General features: G+C 32.5%; 2 protein-coding genes across 3 annotated transcripts; both read right to left on the bottom strand.

Moving 5' to 3' along the window:
- Nucleotides 1–1,993: 1,993 nt before the first annotated feature.
- On the bottom strand, nt 1,994–2,819 carry LOC117277896 (protein NIM1-INTERACTING 2). The gene has a single exon (XM_033657316.2). It carries the CDS (start codon nt 2,591–2,593, stop codon nt 2,255–2,257), a length of 339 nt encoding a protein of 112 aa, XP_033513207.1. The 5' UTR covers nt 2,594–2,819; the 3' UTR covers nt 1,994–2,254.
- Nucleotides 2,820–6,827: 4,008 nt separating this feature from the next.
- Nucleotides 6,828–10,611, bottom strand: LOC104100908 (NADH dehydrogenase [ubiquinone] 1 beta subcomplex subunit 10-A-like). Of its 2 annotated transcripts, none has more exons than XM_009608278.4 (3): nt 10,240–10,609; nt 10,086–10,134; nt 6,828–7,186 (listed from the first exon to the last, which is right to left on the bottom strand). In XM_009608278.4, exons 1-2 carry the CDS (start codon nt 10,523–10,525, stop codon nt 10,100–10,102), a joined length of 321 nt encoding a protein of 106 aa, XP_009606573.1. In that variant the 5' UTR covers nt 10,526–10,609; the 3' UTR covers nt 6,828–7,186; nt 10,086–10,099. The 2 variants fall into 2 exon arrangements, with proteins under 2 accessions (XP_009606573.1, XP_018627849.1); XM_018772333.3 differs by having other exon boundaries at nt 6,953–7,186; nt 10,072–10,134; nt 10,240–10,611.
- Nucleotides 10,612–14,477: the final 3,866 nt, after the last annotated feature.

The following is a 14,477-nucleotide window of genomic DNA, read 5'->3' as shown; positions in this document are numbered from 1 at the left end:
CCATACTCACCTCCCTAAATTGCATATAGCATTGTATTTTTTCTGGTATAATACTTAATTAGATCTGTATAAATCCATGCACGAGATGCCACTTTGGTCCGTTAGTGGTTGTGTACCCCTTTGATTCTCTAGGTTAGGGGTTTGAATCCCCTATTAAGGTTGGAGGTTTGGAGGCAAATCTTGAAGTCTAAAAGTTTCAAGTTGAGCAGGACTAAGACAAAATACTTAGAGTGCAAATTCAGGGCTCATGAGTCACAAGTAGATGTGAAGCTTGATACTCAAGTTATCCCCAAGAAAGGTAGTTTCAAGTATCTCGGGTCTATTATTAAGGGTCACGAAGAGATTGGCGAGGATGTCGCACATCGTATTGGAGCGGGATAGATGAAATTGAGACTTGCGTTCGGCGTCTTATGTGATAAGAATGTGCCGTCAAAACTTAAAGGTAAATTTTACAGAGTGGTGGTTCGACCAACTATGTTTTATGAGGCAGAGTGCTAGCCAATTAAGAACTCACATGTGCAGAAGATGAAAGTAGCAGAAATGAGGATGTTGAGATGGATGAGTGGGTATACCAGGAGAGATAAGATTAGGAATAAAGCTATTCATGATAAAGTGGGAGTGGCCTCCGTGGAGGACAAGATGCGGGAGTCGAGACTATGATGGTTCGGGCATGTAAAGAGAAGAAACATTGATACTCCTGTAAGGAGGTGTGAGAGGCTGACCATGGCGGGTTTGAGAAGAGGTCGAGGTAAGCTAAGGAAGTATTGGGGAAAGGTGATTAGACATGATATGACAAGACTTCAGCTTACTGAGGACATGACCCTTGATAGAAAGGTATAGAGGTCGAGGATTAAGGAAGAAGGGTAGTAGATAGTTGTAAGTGTCTCCTTTTCCTACTAGTTTCTTTAGTAGCACTCAAGTTCTTGTATGTGCCTAAATGGATTGTTATTTGGTCATGTGATTTAGTTCGCCTTTGTTATCGTATTCCATGTTGTTAGTGTTTAGTACTACTAATTCCCCTCCCCCCATTTTTTTTATTTTTTTTATTTTTTATTTATTTATTATTATTATTATTATTGTTATTATTATTATTATTTCCTCGTCTTCTTCCTCTTTTCACTTTTTCTAAGCCAAAGATCTATTGGAAACAACCTCTCTACCTTCACTAGGTAGGGGTAAGGTCTGCGTACGCACTACACTCCCTAGACTCCACTTGTAAAAATATATTGAGTTTGTTGTTGTTGTTGTTGTTGTGTTGTCTTCCTTTCCTTTCTTTTCTTTTTTTGGTTTCATTTTGTTGTTCTTCTTTTATTGTTTTATCTTTTCTCTATTTTATGTTTATTCTTTTCTCTCTTTTTTCTTTTCTTTTTTGGTTCATTCTTGAGTTTTAAAATTCCTAAAAAATTAAAATTCACATCTCCTCCTTACCTCTCTTTCTATCTCAATTTTTTTACGAACAACAGTCATCCTCTAATTAATTTCTTTATCATTTCTCTCATTTATATTTTCCTTCAAATTTTCCTTTGATTTGTGAAGTGAGTTTTCTTCAAATAACGATGCTACTATTAAGCATTTTTAAGGTATAAAATTTGTTAAGAACAATTGTAAACTGAATAATATTTCCTTTTGATAATAGTATTAACCATGGTTTGTTCGATAAGTTGTTGTCATAGCAGAATTTTGATGCAATCAAGCTAGACAATAATATAGTGCCCCATACTCTTAAAATCTTAGATACACATCTCTCCTTATTTCATTGTGCATTAGGTTATTAGCCTCACCCTTAGATGCATTAGTATACTCATTATACTATAATAACAACAAACTCAGTGAATTCTGGTAAGTAGAATTTGAACAGGACAGTGTAACCTTATCTCTATTCTAAAGGGACGGAGAGACGGATGATAGACTACTGTACTCACTTATTTGATTCGACAATTGTTAATTCTCACCTCTAGATGCACTCATACATGTTTTGACACTAGAAAGAAAATCGTATAATTGCTATACTAATTTTGGATTAATCAAATATCAAAATCAAATTACATATCGTGTGCTCTATAGCTTTCAATTTTCTCTTGCACAATGATACAAAGTTTCGTAATTTTTACTTCCACTTCAAAATAAATTTCGTTTGACAAAAAAACAAATACTAAAAAAGTAAAAAACAAGTATTTTGCTTGATTGCTTAGAAAAGCTTAACCTGTACATCAGATACCATAACCGGCCGCGTGCTTACTTCCTTGACATCAGCTTAAACGCCGTTAGTCTCTGGTTCTGGCTCCATGTTCAGGTCCAATTCCAAACCACCATTCCGTAACGGAATCCGTCCAACACCGTCAGTATCAGTCTCCATCGCCGTTAACCTACTACCGTGGCGATTGACGTTTGCAGGTAGAATCGGATCACTCTTCTCCAGATACTTCACGGCGACGTGCATCCTCCGTAAAATAGCGAAGAACTCCTCAACCTCCGCCTCTGAAGGCGGTGGTGGCGGCGGCGTGAATACTGCATTACTTCCACCTGCTGCAACTTCTCTTCTCCGATCTCCGCTGCCGTTAACTGTCCTCTTCCTCTTCTTCTCACCCTCCATTAGCGGCGTCAAAATCTTAAAAGTGACTTTTCCTTCGCTTTATATTCTCCTCTTTGTCTCTCTTCTACTATATGATTTGGACTATATTGTTTTCACGTTTAGCTCGTTGGTGATGTGGGCTGCTGAGTTGATTGTTTTGATGAAAGCGGTTGGTATTGTAAAAAATGGGAAGTGACATAAGGAATATGATCTCATGGAAATGCCATTATCATTGAGATGCTCCAATGACGCTAAATGTATACAAAAGCACCAGACGCGCTTTCTTTATAAATTCAATTAGACCACTAATATTATAAATAAATATTAATTGAGTATGTAGCAAAAACTAATTGAGAATTTAAGCTTTTTTTAAAATAAAATTATAAATATTTAAAAACTAGTATTATAAGTCACAATAATTAATAATTTCAAAAATTTAATAGGAATATAAAAAAATTATCGAGGGTTTATCGAAAATAACTTCTCTGTCTCATCGAGATAGGAATAAGATTTGCGTATACACCACTCTCTACAGATCTCACTTATAAAATTTTACTGGGCCATTGTTATTGAATAAAAAAATTATGGTACAAAAACACTAGCAAAATCACAAGGAAGCAAAGTTTACAAAAGGTTAGGAAAATAGTATGTTTGGTTGACTAGGTTCTACCATTGCAGGGCCAATCGAATAGTTACTAGGTCGGTGTTAGATTCAAAGTTGTATACCAATGCCATGATGTCAATAGATTGATTCATTTGACTCTTAAAATTCGAAGTGTTGCATATAAATTGAGGCATAGGATATTAAATATACTAAATCATTTTTTAAAAATCGATATGGATGATCATGTTGTCGGTAGGCGATTGGAGTTTACGCTTCCGTTAGGTGCAGCTCAGACTCCTCACACCACTGTCGTTTTCTATTGTTTCTTTCGCATTACTCGAAACTTCTAGGAAAAAACCAGATGGCTGGCTCTGCTTCTTTGGAAATTCACGTGGGAATTGAATTTGGACGTAAATGAATATAGTATGACATATTTGTCTAACCAAATAATTATTTGGTCGAGTATAATTAGAAAGGTGTAATTATATTTTTTAATTTTCAAGGAGAAGTGAAAATTAATTGGTGATAATTACACTATGTAAGTAATTTTTTAATTTTTTTTATATTTATTTTTTTTATAAATTTTTATTTCTATTATTTTAAATTTATTTTTATTTAATTTTTAATTTTAATTTTTTTTTAATTTTAAAATATTATTTCTTTGTACATTATTTATCTTTTATTTTCTACCTTTACTTCTTGTGAATCCATGTAATTGCTCGTATATTTCATTTCTTATTTGTTTTATTTTCTTCATGTAGCGTAACTGCATTATTATTCTAGTTTTTGAAACTACACCTCCTAATATTAGAAATAGTGAGTCATTAACAAACTCGACATATAATGAGTGATTTCATCAAAGTAAAATTTCGTTGTTGAATGAGGCTATAAACTTATTATGTTTTCTAATCTTATGTTGTATTGAAACTTATTTTTATTATGTTGGAATTTGAATATGTTAAATTATTTTTTTTTAATTTTGAAATTGTATTATATTTATGGTTCTAATTTACTTATTTTAGTAGTATTGAGTATTGACTTGGTATTTCACATTGCATGTTGTTTATTTTTTTAGTTAAAATTGATAGATTAATTTTGTCAAATATTTGAATAATGTTATGATATTTTATTCATAAATATTAATTTATTTTATCAAACATGCATTCCGTGGTGTTATTACAAAATGTATATTTTTAGTTTTTATAATTAATGAAACTAAATATTATTAATTTAGAAAATATATAATAATTATTTTTACAATATTAGTTATAAATATATGATTACTAATTAATATATATTCAAGAAAAAATGTGCATCTTAAATTCCAAATCTTATATTATTTATACTTATAAAAAATTATTTATAGGCATATATTTATTATATTAACTTTTAAATTTTGATAATTACTTTATTTAAAATTTAATCTAATTGTGTAATTACACTTGTGCAACCAAACAATATACTTGTAATTACACTGTAATTACGTTATGATAAACAAACAGGTCGTCGTAATTACTATATTGTGTAATTACTAGGCTCTGTAATTACTACCCTAATAATTACACCAATTCCAATTACCAGGTGGCTTTCCAAACATACCCTAAGTCAAACTTACTAAATTAAAGATATTATTATTGGGGTAGTTTATGGAGTTTTTTTGGAAATCTACAATTATTTTGAAATGTAATGAAAATCTTTTTTGAAAAACTTAAGAATATTCTTCTAGCAAAACTGAAAAGAACAATCGAACTTTCTGGCAAACGTTGAAAGAAACTACTCCTACTTTGCTATTCATTTTATGTGACAAATTTTCTTTTTAATTAATTTAAAAAAGGATGACACTACACCTTTTTATATTTAAAAATAATTAACTATTTTACATTTCCTATATTATTTGTGATAATAAATTTTATAGTCATAGAAATGTCTGAATATTTTAGACCATAAACTTTTAATTTGTTTTGTTCTTAAATTCATAATCAAACACTTTCACTTAAAATGAAATGAGGGGAGTACTTGTTTCTTCAAGAAGCTTAGGAAGTAAACAAAGTCTGCAAAAATTTTAAAAAGAATTTGCCAAAAAAAATTTCACCAATTTTCTAACCAAGCGCCAAAATTTACTAGTAAGTAGAGATGAAGAAAGAAATAGAAAAATGAGCTCGAATCTCCACGCAATTTGGTTGCGGTCATCGTGATCAAGCTATTCATTCAAAACTTCTGTTATACTAATATAATATAGTAGTAGTAAAGTCGTAATTATAAGATGAACAATTCAAAGTAGGCAGAGATGGACTCTGTCCAAACGGTAAGATCAAAAAATGAACTAGTTTTTTGATGTTCAAAGAAAAAACAACGCCCAAGAAGAGCCTTCCATATATTTTAACTGTAATGCTTGTACAAATGACAAATATTCTATTAAGTTATTAATTCTAATTTGAAAACATGCTCACTAATTATCCTGTAATGAGGAAAATTGATCTTTATTCTCACGATATCAAATTATTTTTCGATCCTTATCTTTGGCTATTTCACTTTGCATGAGTACTCGTTCACCAATTCTTTACGTGATTTTTTAGTGATGTTTTCTCCTTTTTATTTTGGATAATCACAAAATGATTGGTATGCTTATATAAAAAAAATATTTATATACTGCTTACTCATTCAAAATTTGAGTTGTTAGATTATTTTTATTCATAAAATCTTCTTAACAAATTAAACGATCACATTCTTCTCTGTGATTAGTCTGACTTGTGTATTTTTCTTCTACTCTAATAGTCCAAAGACTCAAAATTATAAGCTAAACTAGTTCTTTTATTAGGGGTATAAAATTGATACTCCAATCTAAGTAGTATTGCCATACAACCGAGAGAGATACTCTTTGGCTTGTTAAGCCAATCCCACAAAGAAAACGGAATCACAAGAGCCTACATTGGAATTCATAGAAGAACAATCAGCTCAGTCCTTAATTAGTCAAAAGTTCAGTAAGGGGTTTGAGGACTAACAGTTATTTGACAGTGAGTTAAATTAGAAATCAGTCCATTTCGGGTTAACGGAAATCCTCCCATGGACCTTCCATTAGTAGAGATCTGAAAACTTAGGAAGATGCAGTTACTGGAAATGACTTGAAGCTTTCAGTCTTTGATGATACTGTTTTCTGAGGTACAATTTTTTTTATCCATATTGACATTTAGTATCAAGTCAGGCTTCAAGAACAGTACCTTAACTAATGAAGTCAATAGAAATAATCTAACAGATCCAGAAAAAGGCTCAAGTTAGAAGGTCAGAGCTTCTAAAATGGACTTGTATTAAAGAAATGGCTTTCCAAAGTCAAATCGGAACTGCCTTATCCATCGAGTATTTCTTGCAAGGACGGGTAGAAAAGTACCTGGGCTCTTAACATGATACCATCCTACGAGTATGAGAATGAGAACGCATGAGGCTACCACATTCTCGTCTTTGGCAACACTCGATTAAACTTAAACCACTGAAAGAAAGTTGAAAATGGCCCAGCAGGAAAGGCACTTAACCGCAAACTATGCTCTTGAACCCTGCATGACAAGTTTTCTGGAACTTCCCATTTTCAATATAGATCAAAATATATTCAATAAAAGGCTCCACCTGATAATAGTGAGGGAAGAAGAAAAGACAGTCTCACTTGAAGAGATTCTCAAACTAGAATATTCATAATGTTTCACATTCTGTCTGACAAACATGACGAACTGGATATGATCACATTTATGGCAAGTATGGAGTACAAGCCGAGACCAACAAGGAAAGAGCATGAACATTTCTTCTTTATTTCCAGTATGAATTAAATGTTCCCCCAAAAGAGCAAAAGGCTGAAGTTAAAGCCAATGCAAACCATTGGCATCTTTCACAAGACAGGAAACTATAAAACAGGTCTTAGAGCAGCGAATGACAGAAACAGTGATACACTCAAATTCACCAGTGATGCACTGTTGGTAGCCCAACAAGCTCTGAAGTTTATACTTTTAACTGGAAAGACAAACCTGCAAAAAACGAGAGGGTGAGCTACTACCAGCTGAAAGTCATACTTCAAGACACTAAAGTTTTGTATGTACAACAAAACAAGGATATATTGCAGATTATAGATTCGCAGAAAATTTGTGTAGAAGTGGACAAGGAACCATTACAATATACAACATGAGAACCGAACTACAATACAAAATTTGAGTTGCAAACCTTTGCCCGAACAATACATGTTTGATAGCTCAAAACAATTTGTTATCACTATTCAGCTGGCATAGATTTCTTTGGAAATTTAGTCTCATCGGACAAACAAATAGAAATAATTCAACTTTTGATGAACCCTCACAAACTCGCCAACTGCCTTGCGCACATTTAACTAAATGTTAGAAAGCATTATATCCAAGAACTTGGGGAAAAGGAGGACTGACTTCTTGATTTTGTTCCACATATGGTATGAAAGTAAAAGACATTTACATTCTCCTTCACATCCAGTTTTGGGAAGGATGAAAACACTCATATGGAAGGAAAGCATAATCTTCCAGCTTCATTGCCCCTTCTTTCTTGTGCTGCAACTATATGAAAAGGAAATAATCCAGACCCTCTGTTACTTCCCCTCCTGCAAACTCTCATCTTTCATCCCCTTTTCTTTTCTTTATTTGATAAAGCTCATCCTCTTTCGCCCTTACCAAATAATATAGTTCAAGGTAATAACAGTACATGAAAAGACTAGTGAATCTTGCTTTGCCATCACAATTGTGCTGCAATTGCAAGAACAAGCAGTGGCAATGGCTATAGGAACACATGATTTCTTCAACTGACCTGAATGGTGGTATAAAGTGTTAAAGAACCTCCTGGAAGTGGTATCAAAGAGATGCCGAAATTCTTAGTTGTGCATATTTCTTAGGTAAACTGCACTTCTCTTTGTCTTTTAGACTGAATTTAATTTCTGTTTCCATGTAGTATATCTGATCCTTAATTTGTAAAGATACAAATTTAGTCCTTCCCCTACTAGAATCAATAAATTCCAATAGGATATTAACAAGCTCAATCTTTGTTTTAATTACAAAACAAGCTCGATAGTCCTTTGTCCCTTTTGAATGTATATTTTTAGCTCCTCCAGATTGTTACAAAGTTTGCAGCCTTTTCATGAATCCCTACTCAATTCTTCGTGAACTAGCTAGGAAGGCGGTGTATGGGCTAGCGGCAAGATCACAGAGTGTATAAGAGGGATATGATGGCACATAGGGAATATCAAAGGAGGATTGAGGTGGAAGCCAAATATATGAGATTTATTATGTAAATCGGCTGATTCCATTACTAAATGGATGAAGTTCACCTTAAACGGAAGGTTTAAAGTTTTGAGCACTATAATACGAGGACCAGAACCACAATTGACCTAAACAACAATAACTAAGCCTCAGTCTCGAACAAGTTGGGAACTGCTATATGATCCTCATTGACCATGTTACTTCATATAAACTCATCTCAAGCCAATAATATACAAAATTAAACAAAAATAGAAGTAAATAGTAGAAGTTCTTTATATTTTCTACTAATATATGGATCTCTGAAAGGCTAAACAACTACTATAAAAGCATAGGACGTAATGTAAAAGTGCTAGCATGACTAAAACATATTCTCAACTAGTAGGTCTCTCTTATATAGATCTGTTTCTTTCATTGTCTCTATCTTTCCTTTCGCTAAATCTGCATGGATCCCAAGAGATTGTAAGTCCTTCGAGACAACTTCCTTCCAAGTGATTTTAGGTCTACCTCGTTCCTTTTAACACCTTCACTCACCATAGTTTCACATCTACGGACCGGTGCATCAGGCAATCCGGCCTTCTTCTACTAGTTTTGCTCCTAACGATCAGTATACGGCAGTGTGTGGAGATGACAACAATTCTCTAGCGAAAACAGAAAGCTTTTGTGAAAATTGTATTATCAGAAATACTGCAGGTTGAATAATTCTTCCAATTGGCTTGGTATTTTCTGGTCAAGGGTGTGAAAGGTGTTAGGAAGGTACAAAGGGTTTCAACTGATAAACCTTCTAAAAAAAGGTTTCAACTGATAGTTGAGTTGTATACTGCAATAGCGTGAAAGAATCACTGTGAAAGAATGATTTAAGAAGACCTGTTGCTTAACAAGGATTTCCTAAGCCCAAAGGTAGGAATTAACTCTAATTCTTATTATTTTGAGTTAGATTTCAGCATGGTGTATGAGACAAATGCATGGAAATGCGGATATGATTTGCTTACCTTATCTTGAAATTTGAAGACCTAGCATGAGTTATGCTAATGATTTAAAGTTTTCATGACAGTGTATGTGTACTTTGATGAGCCTGTTCCAATTAAGTATGACGAATTTTTGCAAGATACAGTTGATATATGCTCTTATATAATTTATTAAGTATTTCATATGCCATATATTTAGCTATATGCCTAAGATGAGAAAATATTTTCGGGAGGAAGGTTGAAGTATCTAAGTTGATATACACTACTCCTAAAAAGGGTTGACATCACAAACACAGCCAAAGAGATGGCAGTTATGGCTTATGCAACCAACAGAGTGTAGCCAAAGATTTTCAACAACTAAACATAACTTAACTTTTAACGTCTCATTTTACCCTTAATGAAATCGACTTATAGCCAAAAATTTGTATAACTTACTTTAGTCAGCAAGTTTCAAAAAGTCTTTCTTTCTTTCTTAAAACTCTCAGGTCAAACACCCTCACATAAATTGGGAAGGAATGAGTATATTATTTATTATTGAAATTTCATCATTTTATAGTGTCCTAAAATAGACAGAGTCATATAAATTGTAACAAATAGACAATATCAGATAATCAAAGACATCCGGAAAAACATTTCCAATGATCCAATCTAATAAAAGGGAAAGAGAAATGCCTGAGATAACAGACCTAAGAAAAGGGTCTCACTCGGACTCGACAGCTTCGACAACCTTTGGGCCTGCAATTCAACAAACACATAAGATTCACAAATCAAAACAAATTAAAAACAAAACCTCCAATCTAAAAATAGTACTAAAATCTTGTTAGGGCGTAAAGTAGATACCGTGCATAAAGGGGGGACGAAGGTCCTTGCCCCACCCAACGCCACGTGTAGCATCAAGGTACTGCTGAACAAGGTGACGACACTTCTGAAGGTGATTCACACCTTCAATACGGTAACACCAACGGAGCTTTTCGCGGAGGATCTTAGCCTTTTCAATGTCGATCCATTTCTCCCTCACCAAATGCTCCCTCATCTCGAAGAAAGCTACCGGGTCCTTGTACGGGTTATTCGGGTCGAAATCATCGGGTGCTCCTTCGTCGAACTCTACTCCCTTTTTCCTCCCCATTTTTGGTTAGCTTGAAATCTTCTTCTGTGAAATTGATTTTTGCAATGTAGGGATTAGAGTGAGATGGTGAGTGAATTTGGGGGAAAAGTGTGTGTGATTTGTGAATATGGGTTTGGGCTGAATTGTTTGGGCTGGGTTGAATTTGAATTAAGTTGACCTACTCTTCATGCATTAATTAGGCCCAACTTATTGCACCTTCTCCTTTTTAAGCCAACACGTGACATTTGCTGGTGTTAATTGGCCTTCTAAAAACTAATCAATTTTTAATGATTGAACATAAATCAACAAGGGTATATTTGAACTCACTCGGCAACCACAAGGGTGTATTTGATCTCAACTATTAACGACTGAGAAGTTTGAACAATTTCGCACAATTCAAAGGCATATTTGACCAACAACGACAATAATAATAAACTCAGTAAAATCTCACTGGTGGGATCCGGGGAGAGTAGTGTGCACGCATACCTTACCCCTACCCTAGGGAGGTAGAGAGATTGTTTCCGAAAGACCCTCGACTTGAAATAAAAATAAAAACAAGCAAATATCAACAACAAAGGCCAAAAAAAGTGTCAAAGGCATATTTGACCCTTTCCTAAAAAAATTGACATGTCTATATTGTATAATTCTCCAACAATAGTGTCAAATAACTCCTTTTAAACAAGAATAACTCAGCCCCTTGTTATAATTAGTAATGTATATTTTAAAGTCGAACAATTAGTTATCTATTTATTATTAAAAGGAGAGGAAAAAGTCTTTTCCTTAAGCCAAGTGACAGCCTAGAAAAAAGTCACATGACATAAGTAGTTAATAATTAGTTATTGCTTATTATTTTTAAATTTAAATATCTATAAAATAAAATATTTTATAATAAAAAACGAAAATTTAAAAAAAAATCTATCCATTCAAATTGTAGAGTAATTTCAAGTTAGAGTCTTTAAATTATTTTAAAAAAAACTAAAATTACAACAACAAAAACAAAAAAAACTGCCTATTCAAAATTTCTTTGTTTTTTTAATAATTTTTGTTTTTATTTTTAAAAATAAAAAGTTTATTTATTCAAAAAATATTATTGATAATAATAGAATAAAATATAAAATAAAATAAAAATATCTTCTATTATATTATAAAAAGAAAGTAGCATACAAAAATTTAAATAAAGTAATATGCTAATAAAAGTTTCTATTAACAATGCAATACTACTAAATATTAGATAATATAATAAAGAAAAATACCGAACAAGCCTATTATTCGATGCCTATATAAGTCTCATTAATTTAATAGAGATTTTATTCATTAAAATTCAGATAATATTATTGAAAATAATAGGATAAAATTTAAAATAAAAAAATATTTCAAGAGTAATAATATATATATATCTTCTATTATATTATAAAAAGAAAGTAGTAGACAAAGATATTAAATAATATGCTAATATAAAATAAAAAATATGTCAAGATTACTAAAACATATATATCTTCTCTTATATTACAAAAAGAAAGTGAGCAAACAAAAATATTAAACAAAATAATATGCTAATAAACAAATTCTATTAACAATGTAAAACTACTATACATTGGATAATAGAATAAAGAAAAATATAGAATAAAAAAGTTATTCAATGATTATATAAGTCCCTTTAATTTAATTGAGATTTTATTATTGGTATATCATATTGACAAACAAGATGACAATTAAAATTTATTAAAGCAATACGATCTAATATGTTCAAACAAATCCGATCACAATTTAATTTAATTAATATTTTTTAATATTGACTGTGCATCGCGTGACAGAAAAATTATTCAATGACTATATAAGTCCCTTTAATTTAAAAGATATTTTATTATTGGGTATATCATATTGACAAATAAGATGACAATTGAAATTTATTAAAGCAATACTATCTAATATGTTCAAACAAGCCCGATCACAATTTAATTTAATTAATATTTTTTAATATTGATCGCACATCGCGCGGGTACAACTACTAATATTAATTTAAAAAGGAGAATTCTCAATAGTGAGAGTTTTGTTGATGAAAACAAAAATAGATGAAGAATAAATATATATTATTTAACTCAGCCCCAAAAGCTAACTCATGAGGTGATAATTGCTCAAGGCCATATAAGGAAACCATTTCATCCCTATAGTGTCGATATGGGACTCAACACCCCTCACGCCTAAGACTGGACATCTGAAGCAGGGACAATATAAGATTGGGATCCAACATCGCGAAAATAATGTAAAAATAGCATGGGCTAACCAGTTTTCGGACTGGTAATTCAAAAATAACTAGCATTTGCAAAGTCATTAAAAAATAGCCACTATTTTGCTGTAATATAGGTCGGTCCAGCATAATATACTGGAGATTGGTGCACCTGTGTATGAACTTCCAGCATATTATGTTGGAACTCCAACACGCGGAAAGTTCCAGCATAATATACTAGAAATTGGAGCACTTATGTTGGAACTTCCAGTTTATTATGTTGGACCGGTATATTATACTAGAACTCTAGTATATTATGTTGGAGTTCCAGTATATTATACTGGAGTTATACTGGAACTCTAGTATAATATGCTGAAATATTTTTCGGATTTTGAACAATATTTTTGTTCAGATTTATCTTTACATGAAAAGTGACTAAATTTCGATTACTTTTGAAACTGAGGCTATTTTTCAATTACCACTTGTAAATCTTATTATTTTTGAATTTCTCCTAAAAAATAATAAATTGGGATGGGCCTAACTCTGATACCATAATAACAAAATAGAGTTTTGTCTAACTCAACTCCAAAAACTAGTTCATAAGATGAGAATTACCAAAGACTATATAAGGAGACCATTTCATCCCTTAAAGTCAATGGGAACTCAATAATAGATCATATTAGAAAGTGGAGTTGATAAATATATTCAATAAGGAATTTCCTTCTGGGATGGTGGATGTCTACGAACTGTCTAGAGCTGCATAAAAATTAGGCCAAACGGCCTTATGGCCACTTAAACTTGTATCAGTTTGCAAACTCGATACATAAACTTATATTTTTTTCATTTGAACACTTCAACTTGACAGAACGAGTACTAATAAATACATTCAGCAGAACGTATATATCAATTGTACTGATATGTACAACACGTCATATGTTAGACTATTTATTACTTGACATGTGATATTTGTTCCCATTTATAAATACTAAATCAGCAAAAATAAGTTACATATGCAAAAAAGAAAAAGAGAAAAACCACATGTCACTTCTCTACTACCCCAGTAACTCGTACCCACATGTCCCCCTTCTTCTCCGTTCGCCCACCTCCCTACCTTTCCTTACTCTTCCTCTTTCTTCTCCTTTCTATTTTTCTTCATTGTTCTCTCTCTCTCTCTCTCTCTCTCTCTCTCTCTCTCTCTCTCTCTCTTATTTTTAAATCAAATTCACAACACCATTATGGTCATGATTAAACAAGAACAAAAAATTTAATTTTGAAATTTCAGAAACAAATCAATAAAAATCCATAGTTTTGAAACCGTGGAGGCCACCCAATACCATTACAAATATCTGCCCTTTTTCGTTGTTGTTTTGGCAAAGATGAATTCGATTACGAAAAAACGGCACGACTCAGGTTTTCTTCCGACCATCGGTGGTTGAGGGAGGTTGGGATGGTAAAGATGGGTGGAAAATAGCAAATGAAAGAAAATATTATTGAAGGGGGAAGAAGAAGGAAAAAAGAAACGCGGAAAAGGGAGGGGGTGGGAAATTAGGATAGAAAATGAAAAGAATTACAAAAGGGTTTGAGAGTTCGCTAGATAAGACGAGAGAGGTGGGAGCAGGGGAAAAAGAGAAGGGGAGAGGGAAAGACCTTTTTTTATTTATATTTTATTATGATTCTAATATATATTTTTTAATAAAAACAATACTATTCACGCGCCTTGGCAGCGTGAATTGCACACAATTTAGC

The sequence above is a fragment of the Nicotiana tomentosiformis genome, chromosome 12 (assembly GCF_000390325.3).
Source record: "Nicotiana tomentosiformis chromosome 12, ASM39032v3, whole genome shotgun sequence".
Lineage (NCBI taxonomy): Eukaryota > Viridiplantae > Streptophyta > Magnoliopsida > Solanales > Solanaceae > Nicotiana > Nicotiana tomentosiformis.
The sequence above is the reverse complement of the archived record's forward strand: the minus strand, read 5'-3'. Positions and strand labels throughout refer to the sequence as shown.